A 22450-nucleotide genomic window follows, 5' to 3' on the forward strand; every position below is an offset into this window, starting at 1 on the left:
TTGGTGTGAGGTGCTGGTAAGTTGGCCTTCAGGTAACAAGTGCGTGATGAGCAGCACCAGTTTGTGGGAGAAGACAACTCAGAGACAGGAATGGGCAGGATTCAAAGTGGGTTCAGTACACTGGCATGGAAAATGTTACAGTGTCACAGGTACTTGCAGGTGACACTTGAAGATGCTTGTGCTTCTGGACAACACTTGTTGGTTTTAGTGACAACTGAGCTCTGCAGTTGGTCCAGCTGTAGAATGTGCAAGGCTAAGATCACTGATGGGATTAGCAAGGAATGCTATCCAAACCAAGTCCAAAAGACTTGGAATGCATGGAAGAAGCTGTGTTAGATTAACTGTTTATGAACAGAGGAAAACATATCAAGCTCTTGAGGTCTGAGGAAGCCTCATGCTGTAAGGTAAACAAACACAAAGGATCAGGAGTTGTGTCAAAGATTGTGGTGGTGCAGAACACCTGGATGGTAACACTTCAGGAATGTAGTCTTGGCACTGGTCATTGTAATGGATGGAAGGGATGTGAATGCTCTGCCGTTATTCTCATTTTGCTCTGAAGAACATCCTGAGCAAGACAGCAGATCAGGACAATCACAGTGCATCTGCTCATCTAGAGTTCGACATGTGCCTCTTTCAGGGCAGTTTAAGCAAGGGATGAAAAAGGCTAAAAAGCTCCATATCCATTTTCTTCACAATTTTATTAGCAAGTTATTTAGCGATCTTACATAGTTGTGAAATGGAAGGTATTTTCTACATTGCTTTTTTTTCCCCAACTTTTCTGGTGGTTTTGTGGGGTGGTATACTTTTTTTCATTTGTTTGTTTTTTTAACACATCTGCCGTTTTTACTTAGTACTGTGACTGGTGAGTGATCTCAAAAGTACTGCAGTGTAACAGGAAGATAAACTGTACAATAAAATCAGTATATAGAAGTCAAACTAGAATTTCTTGTTCCTCTATTACTGAAATGAGGTGCTGTTGTTGAAAGATGTTAAACCTAAGGACAGCAAGTTTTAAGTTGGTAAATTAAGAACTGTAAATAGATTATTCAAATCTGCAACTTCTTGTGGAGACCAGCAAATGAAAAGGTAGAAGTGATAGTTGTTTTGAGTAATGAAATGTGTTTGATACACAGTTTAAAATTTTTAGAATAGTACCTAGAAACCTATGCTGTAATTATTAATTGTGAGATGAAGGTTTCTGTGTGAATCTTTTAATTTCTGCATCCATCAGTTTTGGAGCTTCTTGATCACTTGGTTTCAGTTTCTGCTGGAGACATAGTATGACATTTTGAAGACCATTTTAGTGAATGGATAGGAAATTCTAGTTCACAAATACAAAACTTCAGATATGCGTTTATATCTTTAAAATGTGCTTAACCAGTATGAAAGTTTGCCTTTTTAGAATTTAATTAAAAAGCCTATGAAGCAGTAGAAGCAATGAGATTAAGTTATATTACAGGAAGCAAACCATACTTTTTGTTAAAAGCAGAATTGCATTTTCTTAATTTAAGAGCTCATATTGACTCTGAAATGGATCCATTTTACATAACATAGATCACAGTGGCAATACAAGGTTCTTACTCAGGTACTCTTTTTGATACAGCATACAATGCCATTATGAACTGCCACTTATTTTTGAATTATCTGTTAAAAGTAAGGAAAAAATTGAAATGGTCCGTAAGAATTTACTTGTAGAGGAAATATGGATAGAAGAGTCAATCTCTGGGGACCCAAGTGTGAGAGACAGTCACATTTTTCTAGTCCATCAGAGCTGACAGTTCAAGACCATACAACCAGTAAGTTGTTTTGTCAATAGAAACCAAATATTCTTGATTCAAATCTTTATTTTGAATGTCCAGCTAAATATTAATGGATGTATTCGTATTGCAGTATGGTGTTCCAAGTTTCTTCTTTGCTTCAGTTGTTTCCTGCAGCTTGGTTTATTTAAATAGGTATGGTTGTCTTTTGCATGCAGGCTTATCAGTGCCAGCAGAACAAGTAAATCCTCATGGTTCCACTGTACGGAAAACAGAAGCCAGAGTTGAAGAGGCATTTCGGAACAAACAAAAACCCACCATGGCTGTGTGGCCCAACTCTGCAAATAAATGTGCTTGTAAGTACCTCGGGTGACAATTGTGCAAAATTAGAGGTCCTTTCAATGGCAGACATTTGAAATGTGTCTCTGCTGCTGCTTACTGATTATCTCCAGAAGTAATTGTAGGCACGAAACACATGGAACTTTAAGAAATATTCCTTTTATGAGTACATAAAATCTCTGCCCAACATGTAAAGAAGCAGGATTTCTAATTTTGTGGTAAAGCATAACTATTTTTCTAATGCAGTATGAGTATTTTGCATTCTTCATTGTAAAAGACTGTTTTCAGTATGACAGCTCAGATCCAGTAAGAACACCTTTCAGTGGTTTGATGAGTTTTCAGGTTTGTTTACTCTCTGTGTATTAGCAGGTAAATACCTCTACACTGCTTAATACACTCTCACATGTGCTACATTCAGTTCCTGCCTTTAATACATTCAGTGTCATGCTGAAAGCTAGGGAAGAGATTGCAAATTTAACTGTATTTTCCTTCATGGCAATGGTTTTCAATAGTCAGTAACCATTACTGGAGGATGTTAAGATACACTTCCTGGAGCCTACTGAATTAATCCAGTTAAGTGATCAAGATCTCTAGGGTTGTGAGGTGTGATTGGGTAATCAGAGGCACTGCTAATTATTTTCAAGAGGTAAGTTGATTAGAGCTGGTAAATACACAGCAGATACTTTCATTATAAAGAATAAGACTATGAGAGAAAGTGAGTATGAGGGACATACTGATAGTTGTTCTTGGCTTTCCTGCTGAAGGTGTGGAGTCCATTATTAATATATTAATTTTAGCATTATCAATTATTGCTGATTGGTGGCAAACTGAGAGATTTAAGCAGACAAATTTTCCTTTACATCTTTGTGCTCTCCTTCATGGTGCTTTTCCTTGATGAGAAATCATTTTCTAGGCATGGTGATAACTGCCCAGAGATGAACATTGTTTATATATGAATGATAGTGTTGATGTCAAATGGTTTAATTAATTAGAGGTGTATGATTTTATTTCCCGAAGCTGTAATTTCTTCCGTTAAAGGAATTAAAGTCAACTGTATGGAATTATGGTTAGAATAAATTGTTATATAATAAATTGATGATTTGGATCCAAGCTGTTCTTTATTCATTTGGCAGCTCGTGCAAAAACAGAGAGTGGAGGGAAGGGATTCCAAATTCATTTTTTTCCATTTCCTGCAAAGTCCAGGATGGAGATTCTCCGTCTGGCTGCTCTACAGAGCACTTTGCTGGCTGTGCATGCTGAGCAGCAGACGGTGGGGTTTATAGACCTCCAAGCTGGACATCCCTTGGGAAGGGGGAGAGCAGCCGTTGCTGGTGACTTGGATCCAAAGCAGCTCTGCTACCTCACTCGCTTCCCCTCTGTTGTTGAGGCAGCAGCAGTTGTTTGAAAACTCGAGCTATCAGCTGCAGGAAATTGCCAGTGTCTCTGTGCAAACAACAAAGTTACTGTTAAGGCACTGATCCTGTTGGTATTTTCGTGATCTAGTTGGAAGGCAAGAAAATTTGAGGCTTAGTGTGTTTGGGACTATGATCAAATGAAAATATGGCTTTTAAGGCCGAGTCTGAAAAAGGTAGCTAGTCCAGGAGGGATGTGATGCATCTAGTAATCAGGAGAGAGAACCAGGAATTGATGAGCAATCAGAAATCTGCAGAAAGAATTCCGGTAGTACATGGGCACTCTTGAAGATTGATATGGTCAGTTCAGCAGAGACTGGAAATGAGGAAGAGAAGCAGTCTTAAAAGGGTACTTGGAGGATAAGCTAGAGAAGGGTGAGAGCAGAACTGGGCAGATTGTGGGGAGCTCAAATAGCAGCAAATGAAACTGTGGATTGTGATTGTTTGAATGGAAGAAGTAAGTTTAGAGAAGGGATTTCTAACAGATTATTTTAGAGGGAGAATGGAATTTTTTTTATGGTCAAGAAATACTATTTTTTATTTTAAGACTGCAGTGTATTGCACAATCAGAGTAACAAGAAAAATCATGTAAGTAATTTAATTCAACAGGATAAAACTGTACTTTTCAGTTAATAATTCTGGAAATATTGCATGTTTTCTGCTGTTTGAACTTGAATTAATTTTTTCCCTTAGAGGACTCTAAGGAAAAAATCACCAATCATAACATTATTTTCTTGATAAGTTATTACTATTTTTTAGGAGCTTTGTTTTCACAGTATTGTAGAAAATAGCTGCAAAAAGGTTAATTCAGATGACAAACCTGAGAACTCTAAAAGAAATTATTGTTAAGTATCTTCTCTAAAAACAGAGTGGACTGCAGACAGTGCAGCAGCCTGCCCAATTTAAGGACCTGTTCAGGGCGAGTACAGTAGAGAGTGAGAGTTGGGATTGTGTTGGTTTGCTTTCTGAGGTTATATATTTTGTATAAAACTTTATTTAGTTTTTTAGTTGCCTTATTTTGTGAATTATTTAATTTTTTCTGATGTATTTTAGATATTTTGTTAATTGGATTAGACCAGATGGGCTGTTGGAAATGGGGCACACAAATAATTTTTCTGTGTGAAGGCATGGTGATCCATGTTCCTGAATTACATTTCATCTGCAACTTCCATTTCCCTTGTTGAAGGTACAGCTGCGGGGATTGTGTCTCACAGTATAGATGAGTTTTAAAAATATTGCCTTACTAGGAGTTGCTGAAAATCTATTTGGGGAAGTTCTGCCACAGTTTAAAATATTTCCATTACTGACTGTATTTTGAGAAAAGTGCAGGTATTGTGGTGGGAACTTAAAATGGGACATATGTCAGAAGTCTGATACAAGCAGTTTTATGATTATAGAATCACAGAATTACAGTGGTTGGAGGGAACCTCTGGACATCTTCTGGTCTCGCTCCGCTCAGAGCTGGTTGCTCAAGGCTTTGTCCAGTTGTGTTTTGAACACCTCCAAGAATGGAGGCTCCCTGTCATGCCCGGGGAACTTCTTATAGTGCTTGGCCACAACCAATAATTTATTTATCTTAATTTTGAGTGTCTTGTATTTCAGGCTGTTCCCATTGCCTCTGGTCACTGCTGAGAATGGTCTTATTTTCCCTTTCTATGGAGCTGTGTGGAAAACACAACCACCAGCAGTCTGCAGTTTGGTGTGTTTGCTAAATTAAGTGGTTTAGACGCATGTTAGCTCATAAAGCATTAGCATCTCTTTAATCATTGGGATCCTGTATAATAAAACTGTATCCAACTGCTCCATTCTGCCAGTAGATGGGGCATGGTACATACCATTTTACTGTCTTGCACTTTCTTCCTTTAGTGTTACGTATAAATAAACTCTGTGGGGAAGATTTGGCTTTGCATTCTTATCTTTTTTTTGCAGCATTTAATGATAATATACTGTAGTGATAAACTGCAGATTTTATGTTTTCTTCATACAGAAGATGTCTTTTGTGCCATATGATAAATAGCATAGCTGTGAAAATGGCATTTGGAGCAAATAAAGAAAATTTAAATCCTTTGTGTTATGCAAACTATTAAAAATACAAGTTTTATATAAAAGTCATTTTATGAAATATGAAGTAAACACAGTGCTAACTTTTCCCAGTAATTTAAGTGATTAGTGGTCTCTCTAGAAAGAACTGTAGGGATACCAAGCAAGGATCTAAAAAACTATGGCAGAAGATGTTGTTTCTAAATAAGTAATGTTTTCTGTGCTTTTTTTTGTGTTGGACTTTTTTGGTTGGTTGGTTTTTGGTTTGCTTTTTCCCCCCCAAATGGTGATCTTTGCTGTCCTATGGAACACTTTGTTTCTGCTGTATCATGGAAAGGCTTTTGTTTTGCCTGGACTACTTTTTAAAAAGATTTTTAGAAAGAAAAGGTCTTTCATTTACAGTCTTTCTCAGGAACCATTTTATTCTCAGTCTTTGTCTGATTTTTATCTGTTTAGTGTCTCTTCTTTGACCTCTCTGCTACAGTGGTGTCAGTGATTGCACTTTAGGCTTCTGTGACTGCAGCAATGCCTTATCAAAGGACATGGCAGACCAGGTACCATATGGTTTTGGTTATTTGAACTATTTTCTCCCTTTTGGTCTGGTTCTGAGTTTGGACTCAGAAATTGGATATTGGCAAATCAACAGTCATCCAGATGCTAACATGAAATTCCTAGGAGCTGCTGTTTTGTCGCTTATTCTACATTTGCTGCTCTTTTGTTTTCTGTTTCTGCCTTCCAGATTTGACTTGGATTAATTCTCACTTGATACAGAGGCAAGTACTGTTACTTGATAAACACTATTAAAAAACATTTTCTGGAATGTGAGGATATCTTTACTCAGAGCTGGGACAACTGTCTCTTTTTCTTTCTTTGTCATTTTGTTCTGGGTAGCGTAGGAGTTGGCATTCTGGATGGGAGTAGTTTGATCTCTTGTATCTGATGCTGTCTTCAACCAGATGCTTTAAAAGAAAGTTGCAAACATTTGAGAAATATTTTTTTTCATGCCTGAGTTTGAAGGAAATACCAGCGTAGCTGATAATTCCAAGTTGATTAACAGTTCTTTTAAGCCCCATAGGCTTTTTAATTCTTCTAATTTAAAATGCAATTTAGTGAATTTGTGGGAGTTCTAATAAATCTTGACTGCCTGTTCTTTTTTTGGGATCCCATCAAACTTTTGAACTCGGTGATACCTAGTGACAAAGAAATTTTCTTTCATCACTATTAAATACCTGCCTGTTGAATTAATCAAGTGTCTTTTTCCTCTGACAGACGACTAAGTGGGTTCTACAATTTACCTGATCAGTGACTTTTTTACATTCTCTTGTTCTCTTCTTTATAACTCAGTAACGCAAGATGGCTCAGTCTCTCTTAAGGAGGTGTCCTTGAAAGCATTATCATCACCTTTCTTATAAACATGGTAAAAAGATCTTCTGAAATAGTTTGGGGGTTTTTTTCTTTCTAAGTGGTATGTGCAAGTGTTGTAATAAAAAGTTTTCAGAACAGATAGATCCCTTCCTTCCTCTGTTTTGAAAACTGTGGCAATGTTTGCTTTAAATTGTTTTAAGACTTCATGTTTCTGTCTGCAGAAGTTGTGGATTTTCTTGGGATTATTACCCATTTATTAACTTCAGATTTTGCCTCCTTGACAGAGAAACCATCCAGTAGCCATGATTCATTCCTTCTTGTGTTTGTTAATGGCTCTCTTGCAGCAGGAAGGTGTCATTCCCTAGTCCTTAAGAGCCAACTGAAGGTACCAAGGATTTGTATAGCTGGAATATTTGCTATTGTACAGAGCTAATCAGCAGAGGGGAAATGAGCAGATCTGTAGAGGTGGAAAGTCTAAAAATTATCTCCACAGGTGACATTAATCTGATTGTCTCTTCTCTTTTGACTTCATTTTCCTCTTTAATTTTCCAGTGTGACTGTCTTGCCATGTGTTTTACTAACATAATTACTCTGGTTTCATGTAAATTATATTTTTATCTTGGTTTCCGAAGAAAATCATACCTGTGCTCTCTGTCCATCTCTGCTCCCCTAATAACTTCTGAATCATTTAGCAGAGTTCAGACAGATTTGACAGGAGTTGAGAGCTGAAAGATTAGGTTCCTGCAGTTTTTGTGAAAATTGGTAGCTGGACAAATTCACGTGTCTACTGCAGGAAAAGGTGATAGATTGAAAATGGTAGTTGAGCAGGTAAAACATGGCATTGGCCAGGCATGGCATGCACACCTCAGAGGGAGTGTGTCCCGTGTCCTGTTCAGCTGGGGTGGGGAGGAGCAGGAGACACTGGGGTAGTTCCACGAGAAATACTGGGAAGAGCTTGAGTGGAGAGTATTACTGGGGATGGTAGGGGAAGGCAGTTGATCGGGGAAGAAAATACTGGGAATGCTGCAGCCAGGATTGGTTTGGTACCCATTTCAGCTCCTCCTTATGAAACTTGATTCCTTCTTGTTGAGTAGAAATGCAGAGGTTCTTCAAGTATTTGTTTACAAAACATAAGCTGTTATATAAACTGATAAAGATCATAAGTATGTGAAGTTGTTGTATGCAGTTCTTTTCATGTGTTTGTCAGCTCTGTGCCTTGAGTGCCCTCCATCCTAGGTGAAGAAAATGACATCTTTTAGGGATTAGTTCCACAGTCACTTTAAGCTGGTAAAACTGCAGGTCACTACTAAAGAGGCTGTGTTGCCTTGTCACTGGTGGCATATTTCCACCGTGTTGCCTGTGGCAGCACTGTCATTCATGAGTTGGAATGCTCAACCAAAGATGTTGAAAACTAACCCAGAAAAAAATCCAACAACCTAATGTTTCAGATGGATTTAGTTCCCTTATCTGTTTTACTGCAGGAACAGTAGTGCCGGCACAAATTAGACAGTGGAAATGCTATAGCTGGCTTTGGAGGGAGAAATGGCTTTGTTAGTGGAAGCTGGCACCTCACTTTGCTTTTTAAGCCATTGTGGAACTGTGATCTGTTCTTGCTGCTTATCTCTGGCTGCAGTTTGGGGACTTTGTGAGTAGAAACTCCAGAGACTTTGAAGTGGACTATTTAGTGCCTCTTGGTAAGGAATGTGGAGCTACTGGAAGCAGCTAAATTACTGTGGCAGGTACATAGATATCCTGGATGATGCGTAAGAGAGTGTAAGTTGCTGGTTATAAGTGCTTTCTCAAGCAAACTCTTTGAGTTACTTTGCACACAAGACAAGAAAGGTGTTGAGGATTTTGATCACGGAAGAAAAACTTAAAACATGTCAATTGCTTTAAGTGGTTCTTGATACTGAACTAGACTGAAAATCTGGATCCATGGTGAACTTGCTTGCCATGAGAATCTTCTTTGGGTTTTAATCCTCAGGAATTCTTCATGAAATAAAGTAACAACAGAGAATTTACTGTTTGATGGATGTCAGTTTTATCATTTACTGACAGAGGAAGAGGAGTCACATTCTCTGATGCGTTTTAAGCAGTGTGGAAGCATGGAAGGGTCTTTTCTGCTGTGTATAAAATGAACTTGTTAGCATTGAATACTGTGCTGCACTCACTGTACTGTAGTAGTCAAACTACAGAAATTTCAAGAGAAAGATCTCTGCTTTGCTGCCTCTTATTAGGGCTCTTCCACGTTAAGGGAAGCAGACTTGCTTGTTAATAATTGACAGTCTTTGAATCATGTAATTATGTCTGCTTTCTTTTCCAACTGTTAACTTCATTTCTCTGTAGTCTACAGTTTTGTCACTGTGCTGCTGGATTTGGGGGACAGCAACAGTGCATACCTCAGCTCTGAAGCTTCTGTACCATTTACCCATGTTTTTATGATCTCATTTCCTGAGACCATACTAAACAGAAAGGCCACAATTATGTCTAGGTCTTGCAGAAATGCTTCAGGAAAGTGGGAAGGAGTTGAATTTTTTTGGTTCAAGTTGTTTAGGTTTTTTTTTGGTTGGTTGGTTGGTTTTTACTATCACTTTTTTTTAATAGCCAAGAACTGTGCTCTGCTCTGGACAGGGTTGGTGCTGATTTCACTAGATGTTGTCATTACTTAGTGTATCTGACTGGAGGATCTCCAAGCAGCACCTGTCAGTGGGCAAGAATTCAGAATTTCTGAAAGTCTGCTACAGGTTTCATTTTACTTAACAGACTAGTCCTTCTGAAGTAAGGACAGTACAGAATTTCTTTTTAATCACACCTAGGGGAAATGCCGTCTGCCTTGTTTATGGGTCTTTCAAATGACTCTGAAATTGCCTTAACGTAGGAATAGAAGAATTGAGAAACTTCACCTACTGCTTAAAAAAATGTAAATTTGTATTCAGGATTAGTTGCATTGTATTACATAGCACTTTAAAAAATGCTGTCTGCATGGATTGTCCAGCTTTAGGGAAAAACGAGCAGGGGAAATTTGGTTTTGATACCAACTTCATGTGAACCCAAGTGAAATGTTAGGCGTGACTTGTGGTCAGACAGATACTTATTGTCATTAAAAATGCTTAGTATTGATTCACAAAAAAGCAAACCAGACAGAAGCTAGAACTGAAATTAAGATCCCTTTGGCAAATCTGTAGAGGTTATGTGAAGATTATAGAATGAATAGTTGGCCAATTTAGAAGGCAAGTGAATGTATTCATGTGTGAATAATTGGTATTATAATAGTTTGAGTTAGAGAAACTCAGCTCTATAAAGCGGAACTCTTCTGACAATAGTATTTCCACTGCCTCTGGCACAAATAGTGCCAAAAGACTGGGTATCAATGGGGAGTTTTCTGATGAGTAGTTTTAAAAGGAGTAATTGAAAAGGTGTTAAGGCGTTAAGTTGCAATTGTTTGTACTTGCTCATTTTTTAAACAAAGTTCACCTAAAGTTTTTCTTCTGTAAATAGCTGTCCCATTCTGTTACCTACAGGAAGCTGATAGTGTGTCATGAATCATACTGACTAGAAAATAAAACGTTTTGCATTCTGCTCTTGATAGTTTACAGTCTTCTAAAATATAAACGTTAAGGTAGCAGCAATATGTTAACCCGTTAGTTCTTCCCCACTGGGCCTTTAGTTTTGCATCAGTTTTACCCTGTGGTAGCTCCTTCATCCTTTTTAAGTCATATTCAACTGTCCTGCAGGATTCAGAGATGTATTTTACTGCTTCCTGCTTCATATGGCAGCTTCTCAGGTCCATAATACTCTTGCAGTATTGCCTTTTTATTTCCAGTAAATATAAAGGGAACCAATATAGGTGATGAAATCTGGTGGCAGTGTCTACAATTCGTCACACGGTTAACACTTCTCTTGCTTGTACCACCCTTTTAACTTACCTGGAGGAATTAAGCAGAACAGAAAGACTGGTGGTCAGTTTTGTTTTTAAATGTTGTATTCCTTCCCCAACTTTTCACTCATTTAGAGGCTTGGCTGTCTGTGTGAAAGAAAAATTTGCGTAGCAATGTTTTGGTTGTTAAGGATCTGGAGCCAAAATTTCCTTTCTCATCCCAAAAGATGTTGCTGCCTCACTTCTTGTTGTTGCTTTGTCCTAATTAAAAACAGCAGTAAAAAACAACACACACAATGTTTGTTCAAAAAGTAGTGCATGAAACATTGAGCTGGACTTGCTAACTCATTTGGGAAGACCAAATTTAGAAATTTAATGAGATGGGTAACACAAGGATTAATTCCATTTTGCTTTAAAGTGATTTCTCTCACAGCTAAGAATTTTAGGAATGTACTTGTGTGTTTAGGCAAATTATGGATTCTCATCCCAGGTGGAACTCACAGTGTGAACAGAAGGGATGCCACCAGTAAAATATTTGAAGTACAATTCACTGATTTAAAAGATACCAAATATATTTGACAATATATCTGATATATCTGTCTGAATTACAGCAAAGTCAGCCTAAAAGCCAAAATCGGTGTATCTTAAAAAATTTCAACTTACTTACTTATACATTTATGATGTACTAGATTTCCTTTAAAAGACTTTTACTCTCCTGTGTTTTATTTACCCATCTTTGCAGTTGCACTGAAGCTTCACCCATTGTCTAATACAGGATTATTTTTTTGTCTGTAAGTTTACATTTCCCTGTTTAGTTTCGGATTTTCTGCTTCAGTGATTAATGAAAATCTCTTGCACAATCTTGGGGAAAAAATACATGAACTCCTGAAAAGTTATGTGAGTAGGTTGTAGTTCATCAATAAAAGAGTGACACCGACTGTAGAAGTCATTATCAAATTGTGAATATAGTTGGAGAAAGGGGATTTTTTTTTTCCCCTCAGATCTTGCAGTTCTCCATAAAGATAATCTGTAACAATACATACAGGTTCCAAGTGAGACTTTTTATTGCAGTGTGATTGTATCTTTAGACAGCTTTAAAGCTAAAAGGTTAAGATTTATTCCTAATGTAGTGGTTAAATTACCTGCTTACATACAGCACTCATGGGGAGATGTTCTGAAGTACAACTGTGCTTCTCTGCGTGTCTGTGAATTAATTCCCAACACTTGTACCTGCATAGTGCTTGTATCTTCAAAGCAAGATCTTTGTAACTGTGTGTGATTGGCAGACACAGGTGTAGGACTTAATACCCCATAAAACAAAGTAACTTACAAATACAAAGAACATTATGGAGGTGCTCAACATAAGAAATCATTTTGAAATGGAAGGAAATTTGTCAGTCTCTGGTTACTATTGGCTGTGATTTTCATTTATTGTCACTTGGCCACAACTTCAGCAATTTTGCAAAATTAGAACAGTCTTCATCATTGCTTGAATTTGAACATAGAAGCTTCACTTTTCCCAAGTGTCTTCCTTGGTCTTCTGAGCTTTGTGTAGTGCTCTTGAAAAGGATGTTGACAATAGCATTAGGTTTGAATGGTCTTCCTTCTGCAATTGCTCATCAAATTACAAATGTGCACCAAAGCCTTTTTTTAGGTCAGTGTATCTGTTAGTTGTATTTCACTGCAGATAGCTTAATAAAATAAAATGGCCTTCTGAAAAATAGTTTATTATGTAATTTTTCAAAGGCACAGAAAATACAACTAAGAAATAAGAAAGAGTAAGGATGCAGAAATAATAAAAAAAGGATCACATGCCTATGTTGCTTCAAGTTGAGTAACACAATATGGCCCTCACAGCTGACCCTGGTTGGAATAATAGGTTAGAGGTTTCCTTGTGGCCCTTCCAACCTGAATTATTCTGTGAATCCTTGGGTTGCACTTTCATTTGTTTTATTGTATAATCATTTCAAATCACTGAAGATCTAAAAAGGGAGAATGAGAATAACTGTCTTTAGACTCTCCATTACTCAAATGAGAATGAGTTCTACATCATTGCTTAGCTGTTTTAAGTAGGAATTGCTTGTTTCCATAGTTTAGGAATTGAGTGTCTTGACTGAGGGTCCACTCCTTATACTTCTAAAATGCCTTGTTACCTCTGATTTGCTCACACTGAAATCAACAGACAGCTTATTTTTCCTTGAAGTGTGAAGATATTTGATTGCCTCACACAGCGGCGTATTCTTATATCCTGGTCTCTTTGCTGAGGGGTACCTGTGCATCTAAAAGTGTTTGTTTGTTTTCAGTTCGAATACGGAGAAAATCGAGACGGCGCTCGCAGTGGGGCAAAGGCATTATTAAGAAGAGGAAAGTCAATAATTTAAAGAAAGATGAAGATGATGCAAAGTTTGCTGACGATGAAAATCATGGTGAGGACAGTAAATTGCTGGAAAATGGAGAGCTAGAGATCAGTGCTGACTGCATTGAAGAGAATGGAGAAGAAACAGGAGACCTCTCTATGACAAATGATGAATCCTCCTGTGATATTATGGATATAGATGCAGAGCAGAGGCTTAACAATGGGACATCAGGAAAGGAAAACAATTTTGCATCCACAGAAGAAGAGAGCTCAAATGAATCCCTGTTAATAACTGACAGTGTTACTCTGGGCGCTGAAAAGGAATTAAGGAAGGACTCTACATTGAAAGGGGATTGTGTGAATGGAGAGACATCTGTACACAGCTCTGAAGGTGTACCTGTTTCAGCCTGTCATAATGGTAAAGTAGAATCACTTGATGCTGTTTCACCCTGTGAAAACACTGATGGGTCTAGTAACAAGCAAAAATCTTTATCTGAAGATCAGCCAAAGGAGAAAATGGAAGCTTCCAGTGAAAGTCAAGGAAGTGATCTGGTGAAAGCCGAGTTACCACATTGCAGCAATAATGAGAAAACACTACAGAGCACAGACATTGAAACTAAAGATGCTGAAGCAGATAAAGAAGGTATAACTTGTTTTCAATGTTTCTGTCTTTATCTCAGTATCCAAGTTAATGTGTGTATTTTTCACTGTAATATTTTATTGCTGACTATTTATTTGAAACTCTTAGTATGCTTACAGCATTTAATTCCATATAGAAAAATCAGAAGTGCACTCTTGACTTGCTGTATTTTTATCTTAGGCAAGAATTTGTATCTTCATACTAACACTAATATACTCTGTTTATATTTGTCAGCTTTGTTGGAAATAATGTAAATACTGAGATAACATTAAAACAGTAGTTATATATTCAAAAATATTATAAATTGAGATAAATACAATACATGTTTTGGTCTGTATATTCTATCTGATTTGTATTTTGATCCACATAATAGATACTGAATTACTCTGTTAGAGAATACGATAATAGTATCATTGACATTGGATAAAAAAGCATAGTATTCCTTTAAAAACTTGCTTGTAGCAAAAGCTGAAGCAGTTTAACTCCTAGCAAAAGCCAGATAAACTGTTGTTTATCTGTTGAAGAAGGTATCTGGCTTTGGAGTCACAGTGAACACAATAACAGTGGAGGAAAAAGATAAGAGAAGGAGAAGGAAAATCCTGGTGGTGTATAAAAGAAGGGGCCATGTCCTTTGAAGACGAGAGAGATAGTTTCCTCAGGGAACAGAAATAGAAACCTTATGCATGATTGCCTTTTTAATGAGCTTTTCAGAATTATCTAAAAGAATGAAATCTTTACTTCAAAAGTAAGTGCTGAGATTTACAAAGTAAATGAGCTTTAATGAGATATCTGAATTATGAGAAGATTACTATGTACATGTTGGCTGTGTTTGTACATACATATTTTCTCTAAGGGTAAGTAGTAGAGTACAAGAAAGGTCCTAGGAATATCACAAGAAGAGCATGATGTGTTAAGAGTATTTACATTTCTGAATTTGGTAGGTGAATTTTGTATACTTTAGGATGGTTACAATGGCAGGGGTCCTCAGAAGAAAAGGCATTTTAAATAGTTGAGGAGAAAAATAGTGAATGAATGTAGGGAGAGAATAAGGAGATATGAAAATATTTTGTTCTTTGCAATACCATTGGTCAATAACTTGAATACAAAGGTGGAAGAAAACAGAAATGTGTAACAAAAGCACGAGGATTTGGGAGTAGAGCAGATGTTGGAATACTGTGGTGATGAAGACATGGGATGCTTTAGAGAGAAAAATGAAGATTTGTTTCACTTGAGCAGAAAGAATTTCAGCATTTGCTTAGTATCTGATCTTGTCTTAGAAGCTGTTTAATTTGTTGTTGCTGTTGAATAGAAAGATGCAATGAGAACTCTTAGTGGAATTCAGTTTTCATTCAAAGTTGGCACTTTGGAGTTGGGTTTTAAAGATTTCCAGTTTTGTGTGTGTTTCTGAACTGTGGGTTTGTGCACCTGTAAACATTCAGAATTCAGCAAAGCTGATGAATAATCTGCACTGCTACAATCTTGCTTGATTCAAAACAACCCAACAAACTAAACAACCAAAGCAAGCTGAAGTGAAGAAATAGGCTGCATTTTGTGAGACTCACAATCCTGATAATTGTTTTTCAAATTACAGGTATATTCAAAAGCAAGAAAACGCGAAAAGTCGCTGTGGAGCAGTCAAAACCCACAAGTTTGGAGCAGGTTCCAGAAGAACCTTTGGATCCCTTACCCTCTGTAGTTGTTGACCATGACAGACTAAAGGTAACAGAACTGAAAAAATAAGTTGAACTGTTAATGGACTCCATGAAAAATGCTTCCTTTCTTTGTTCTGAAGCAGTATTTCCTTTATGTTTGACTGCAAACAAGTATTATGACAGCAGTGACTTTTGGAAATGATTTGTCAATTGGTGTTTCTTGGATGGAAAGTTAATAAAACTACTGAATCCTTACTGTCCCATCATTACTACCCTTATAATCCAGTAATGACACAGCAGTCCACTATTTTAATTGCCATTTTTGCCAGTACTCATATGTGTTAATTGGCCGTGTCAGAGCTGCTGGGTGCCTGGTAATTGGGAGCTAACATCATCTTTTCTCTTCCTGTGGTAGGTATACTTGGTGGAGAAAACTTAGTGGATTGGAAAGGAAATAGGATTTTGTGTTGATGTTTTGGCATCATAGACTGCTAATTAATTTTCTTTCCATTTTTTTTAAGCAAAATTACAATAAAATTTGCTATCTTCTGTTGTAAAAAGTAGCTTGACCTACTATGACCTGTGAAATTTAGATCCCATTTTCTGTGGAGTACAGATGATAATCTCTTTGGAAACAATAGAATTGTTTGACTGGAAAAAAAAAATCTTAAATGTCACTCTTTGCTACTATGTAAAATACTTTCACCTTTGTTATGAGAAATTTTACATGTGTTGTGTCCTCCTTCCACACCCTTCTCTTATTTTTTTTTTCGTTTGTCAACATTTGTGGAAGTCCAGATATGTTTTCATGTGGTGATGCTTTTTTTCCTGACAGTGTAACTTCTTAAAAATGTCTGCTTTAGCCATCAAGGCAGTTTTTAGGATTAGCTTTATTACAATTAGTGTCCAAGATGAAATAGGATGAAGTAGCATTCCAAAATAACAAACATTGCCCTAGATATACTGAGTAAAAGAATTTTAAGACAAGAAGAAAAGTATGGGTATAAGCGGAGAAGTGAAAAGAGACATTGAGTCCTTTTTGTATAAATAGTGAAGCAGTGGCCTTGCTGATACCCAGGTGTGGTTCATTTCATTTGTATGTATCCCTCCGAAGGAGGACTTCAGAAAGATATTTCATTTCTGATTTGTCCTTAAAAAAAAATTTTAAAACTGCTTATAAAAACCCTCTTAACTTCACCTTCTGTTGTTCCAACAGAAACTGCTTGATTTGGTGGTTAAGAAAAGTGACAACCTGACTGTTGACCAACTTGAGAGATTGTATTCACTCCTCAGTCAGTGCATCTACAGACACCGTAGAGACTATGACAAATCACATCTTATAGAGGTGATGTTGTACAGCTTCTTTTATTCTTTATCTGAATATTGTGAGATAGGCTTTTCAAGAACTGTTAATCTGTCAATTTACTGTTCTACTAGCAGGCAAAACTTTTAATAGACTTTGAAGAAGGTATCTATAAAAAGAAAAAAGTTTAGTGTAGTAACTTAGAAACTGGAGGTTGTTTCCAATAATGTTTTCCTCAAAAGAGGATTAAGAATTTAACCTAAAAAAAGGGAGGGGAAAGAGGAGAGAATACAGCAGCATGAAAAGCACATGCTAGCAGAGTAAAATGGAATAGGAGCAGTCTCCATGTTTGTGGCATGACTGACAGTGCATGTAAAGTGGTGATTTCATAGGCACCCTGACCTGGTATTGCTGCAGTGGCCCTTAATTGTGTTGGTGTAACTAGGCCAAAACCAATTACCCCCTCTCCTCCATGCAGTATGCCAATTCTGACTTTCATACAAGGCCTTAGAAGTGTGAACACTCTCTAGATCAGTAAGCACAGCCTTGGGAAGGTCAGTGCGGCATGGTGGAAGCCAGGTGTCTGCCTTGCTGTCATCCTGTGCCACTGAAGTGTTTGCCCTCCGAGGCTTCCTGTACATGAACAGCAAGTTGGTCATTTCACCACTGGCACAGGCTGATCCTGACTCTGGATGTGCATTCCCTCTGTCACCACTGTTCTAACTGCAGAGGAGTTTGGATCAGCTTGCCGATTCAACTGATAACCAGTCGTGCTGAGTAAAGGACAACAATTGCTACTTTCCAGTTGGATCACTGAGCACTAAATATTTTTCCCCATGAATAATTTACAACAAAACCTGGAAAAGCCATAGTGTGGGTTTTTGTAGAGTTCCTGCAGAATATTTTTCAAACCATTTTCATGCTATTCCTCTGCCATCTTCACCTAAAAATATGTTGAAAGTCTGTGCAGGATGTTAGTTAGATTAAAAAGGGCTTTGTCCAGCAGGAGTGTGTGGAGACCAATCTTTACTTTGATTATCCAAACTGTGCAGAGATGTGGTTACAGCTGGGTCACTGTTGCAGTGACCGCTTTCTTCAGCCCGGCCAGCACCTGCGGTGTGCGGCAGGAGTGGGGAGCAGCCGAAGGCTCAAGGCTTTAAAGCTGCTCCTCTGAGTTCAGCTCTGCCCATGGGAGCTGAAGCCCCAGGTGCTGTGGCTGTCAGCAGCCCTGACTAGGGAGAAGGTAAAAGATTGTGGGGAGGCTTGCCTCTGGATACAGCTTCAGGTTTATTGCCCAAAGGGAGTCCAAGGAGCACCAGCACAGACCAGACCTGTGCAACAACTTATAAAGGGAGAAGTTACAACGGGGATGGCCCGACAGGGGACCAATAGGGGTCTTTGGGGGAGGGATATGGACAGGGATAGACATTCACGCGGATCAGTAGTCTCAAGGGGTGGAGGAAAAGGGATCACATGCCCCAATGGGGCGTCGAGGTTTCAGGGATTTCCAGAGGGGCCGTATCAGAAGGGGCAGGAACTCAGGGGATTGACAAGGACCATATAAGGGTAATTAGGGAGGGCTTAGGTGATGGACACCGAACTTCAGGGAATAACAGGAGGGGTTTGGGTGATTGATGCAGAACCAACTGGAACAAGGGGAGGAGAGCAACCATATAGGGAGCACTGGGGAAGCGGCTAGAGATCAGGGTGTACCAACTGGGAATGGGGGCAAGGGAGTAACCGAGTTAAACCATTAAAACATAGAACCACATCACCACAGGTCACCAACAGCATAAGTGTGAAGTAAGACTTGAATTCATGCAGTGTGCCACTGCAGTGCTATCCTAATATATATTGAGCACCTTAATTACATAAGTGACCCTAATAAGCCTTGATTTTCTCATGGACTGTCATAGTAGAGTGCTTTTCTGCATTAATACTCCTTTAATGAATTCCCTCTTTTATCATATTTTTCTAGCAGATAGCAGCTAATAAACAGAAACATCTGTTTTCATAAATTTATTTGTTCATATTAGAAAAAGTAACACAGTAAGTGCTACTACATAAAGTAACTCTATTTCTGGCTCTGTGTATTTATGAATAGTTAATGGTCTGTGTCTCTTGCAGGAGATGGAAAGAACAGTTCATGTGTTTGAAACATTCCTGTGAACTCGTCAAGATGGGTGGGTTTATCCTCTCAAACTGCTCATGGGAGAGCAGTCCTCTGAGCCATTCAGTTTCCATTTGCACCAAGTATGTGCAGAGCCTTGGTCTTAAGTGCTCTCTCTTTTTGTTTCTGTTGAATTTGGTGCTATTGTCTCAGGTACCTGAAACCAACCAGCCTACAAGAACCAAACGGAACTTCATATAGTTGTATCTGATATAAATAAAGAATACAATGCCACAGCTTGGAGATTTTTGGTGCTACAGAAACTGTTCTCATTCCTGCTCTTGTTCACTCTACATGCGTTATCTTTGGGGAAACTTCAGGCAAAGTGAAGACCAACACATACAAGAGGACTGGAAAGAGCAGATCTAAGTTGAATATTTTTAAACAGGCAACCTTTTTTTAATTTTTTTTTCCAATTTTTCTCTTCTCTGGGGTTATGGACAAAAAAAATCTGTCCTAAAGAAGGCAGTGATGCATTGTGGTAGGAATCTTGAGTAACTGGATGTACAGTAATTTGAAGATGAGGCTCTCTAGAACTGCCTTTAATGTGCCTTTTAGTCAATTGAGAAAGATAAGGCTAAGCAATTTGTTTGGATTATAGCAAATGGCAATGTTAGAAAGCTGTCTGCAGAATGAAGATCTCCAAAAGGACGAATTGTATTCTCTTCATTGGATGGCAACCAGTATTATGGTTCTATAATGCCTGTCTTACTCTACAGAACTAAACTAAGACACACTGAAAAAGCCACATACTTTACCAAAATGGTGAAATTCCTTTTTCATTGGTATATATTTTGTTTTAGAAACAAGTTACACAGTGAAACTCTTCTGTGTTGCTAAAAATGAAGCATTTCCCCCCCCATGGCCTTGTTTTTCTCTAAGGAAAGCAAGGTTAATACTGGCAGGTTTCATTGGGAAGGTCTGTGTTTGTAATATAGCTTGGACTGTGCAGTGCAGGTAAGAAGACATTAGAGTTGGTCAAAGTCCTGGAGCCCAACCTCAGTTGAAAATAAAACTTCTCTTATATTTCACGAGTTGTTCTGTGCAAAGCATTGTTACTGTTGGAAGGATTGGAGGAGAGCCTTTTGAATCCATCTGTTCTAAGAGTTCTCTGGGTCTGAATTGTGTAGTTCAACACCTTTCCTTTCTGGCAACTGGAGAGAACAGTCTAGGCAGTTTTTATGTTTTATCACAAGCTCGGTATTAGAACATTACCTGGGCTGATTTATTTCACACCCGTGTGGAAAGTGTTCTAGAGCAGTTGGCTGGTGTTCCCATCCTGAACCATTCATTGTGACTGTCCCTACGTAGCTGCAGAAGTGTCTGTCCAGAAATATGCAACGCAGTGTGATTAGTTTTTAATTAGAGAAAACAGAGTATTGCAGAGATACTGAGCTACCTCAGCTTTTTGTATTTTAGTTACCAACAGTGTTTATGGAGGACTGTAATCACGCTGCTCCCATGTACAAACCCAGGCTTAGGGACTTGTCTCCACCTCTACGGCTCATCCCACGGTAGTGCTGCAGAGAGAGAACACATGGGCCTTGGGCTACTGCAGTAATCCAAAGTGCTTTGTCCATTATGGTTAAACATCAGTCTCTCTTAGATCTTTTTCTCCCCTGGATGCCACTGTTTTTCTTCATAGGTAATGGCAGAAAAAGGTTTTAAGCATTCATGTACATCTAGTTACACCTAAATGCAACCCATGCAGAAACACTGTATTTTTTAGGTGGGAAAGTGCGATTAAAAACAACAAAAACAAACAGAAACCACATTTTGAATGAGATTCTTTGATCTCAGATTTGATTATGGGATTTTTTTCCATGTTTCATTTAGTATTTATTAGCATCATACCTGTTTGAGATATTTATGTGTCTGGTACATTAACAGCATTTTGTATTTTGATGGAAATTGTTACGAACTTTAAGATTTGATTAAATGAAATGTAGCAGATTTTTTGTAGCAAGTTTCTGATAAAAGGGTTTTTTGCAAGTCTCAGGTTCTTGCTGCAGAATTTTTTAAAAATATTTATTCCAGTTTCACTTACTCAAAGAAGTTTTTGTTCAAGTAACAGCAGCACTTGTGGAAGATAAAACTGCATTCATTTTTAAGAAGATAATAAATTTATATAAACTAAAATAATTGAGAATTTTAGTCACCAGTGAGTGTAAAAAGCAAGTTTAAGCTGATGCCTAACATTAAAAATGGTTCTAAAAGGTCAGGTTTCTAAAGGAAAATTTATACTGTCAGTTGTTGATTGGGAAAAATCTTTAAGAGGCAACTTTACTAATTGAGGAGCTGCCATATTGTTTTAGAGAAATGTAGCTAATATCAGATGTTCTAGTGGACAGCTTACCTAAAATGATATACTCGCCTTCTTAGCCCAAATAACCACACTTCAGTTTTTGTTTTCCTTTACAGATGTCTGGTGATTATAGAGTTAAAACAGCTGTTAATCGATCCATGTGGTCTAAACTTGTTTACTCTTTGTATGTTTTTAATTTTTTTGCTACATAGCACTGGCAAGAGTTTGTACAAATTGACCTCTCTTCCTTGTTTCTTGTTGTGAAAATTGCAAATAAACTCCTGTGTGAGTCCTTGTGCTGGACTCTATGGAATGTGGCCAGCCAGGAGGAGGAGGTTTCCCTGGGGGCCGGGGGTGGGGGGCTGTCTTGGAGTGATAGAGTTGCTCTTGGGTGAAGTTGATGGCTATGGAGTTAACTGTATTTGCAAGCTTGAATCTCACCTGTGATTATTTTTTTGGTTTTGTTTTGTGTCCTCTGTATTGTTACTTGATTTCGTCATATGCCAATGTATTTATAGGATTACTGGGTTTTGTAATATCTTGTCTTCCTTTTTTTGTTTTTTTTCGAATAAGTTGGTGGGTCAGCACTGGTTTTCCCTTCAGTCTCCTGAATGGCAGGTCCTGCAGCTGATAGTCTTTTATTTTGTTTTTGTTTTATTTTGTAATCACAACATAAGCTTGAATTTGGGCTTTTACTTGCATCTTTTGTATCTTGTACATTGGGTTATTTAGACATTGGGGCGTCCTGTTTGGTTTCATTAACGTGTGTCTACTTTGTGGATTAAGTAGACTTCCTTCATCAGCTATGGTATATTTTGGATTCTATAGTTTTATTCATAATTGTGTTTAAATTGATGTTTTGCATTTTGACTTCATTTTACGTTAGTTTGAAGTAAGTTATTTAATTTTTTTGAACTTCTGGAAATTTTGAACATTTTACTGTAATTTGTAATATAACTGCTGTGAAATACTTGAATAAAGATGACAAGAAAACACAGCTTTAGCTCCTTTAAAAATGTATTTAAAAGAAATGCTGCCTCCTGGCTGATAACAGTCTTTTCCTTACCAGACATCTTTGGTTTTGCAGTTTAGATGTGACACTTTGGGATCTTGCTGTGCAGTTATTTTGAGTAGTTTGGTCCAGCTTCTGCTTTCAGTGTTTGTCCATTAGAGAAATGGCTTCTAATTAGAGTTTTTTTAAGCAAAGGCTCTTTCCTTTCTATTTATCATATTT

General features: G+C 37.8%; 1 protein-coding gene across 2 annotated transcripts in view; it reads left to right on the plus strand.

The window, feature by feature from the left end:
- The window catches only part of ATAD2B (ATPase family AAA domain containing 2B), a 75390-nt gene extending 53177 nt beyond the window's left edge, over positions 1-22213 (plus strand). For both annotated transcript variants that reach the window (XM_048297702.1, XM_048297701.1), the window contains exons 24-28: positions 1976-2113; positions 13094-13789; positions 15378-15505; positions 16655-16783; positions 18869-22213. In XM_048297702.1, coding sequence (XP_048153659.1) covers positions 1976-2113; positions 13094-13789; positions 15378-15505; positions 16655-16783; positions 18869-18910 — 1133 coding nt within the window. In that variant the 3' untranslated portion in view covers positions 18911-22213. The remainder of the gene's footprint in view (positions 1-1975; positions 2114-13093; positions 13790-15377; positions 15506-16654; positions 16784-18868) is intronic.
- The last annotated feature ends 237 nt before the right edge of the window (positions 22214-22450 follow it).

Source organism: Corvus hawaiiensis, chromosome 3 (genome assembly GCF_020740725.1).
Source record: "Corvus hawaiiensis isolate bCorHaw1 chromosome 3, bCorHaw1.pri.cur, whole genome shotgun sequence".
Classification (NCBI taxonomy): Eukaryota; Metazoa; Chordata; class Aves; order Passeriformes; family Corvidae; genus Corvus; species Corvus hawaiiensis.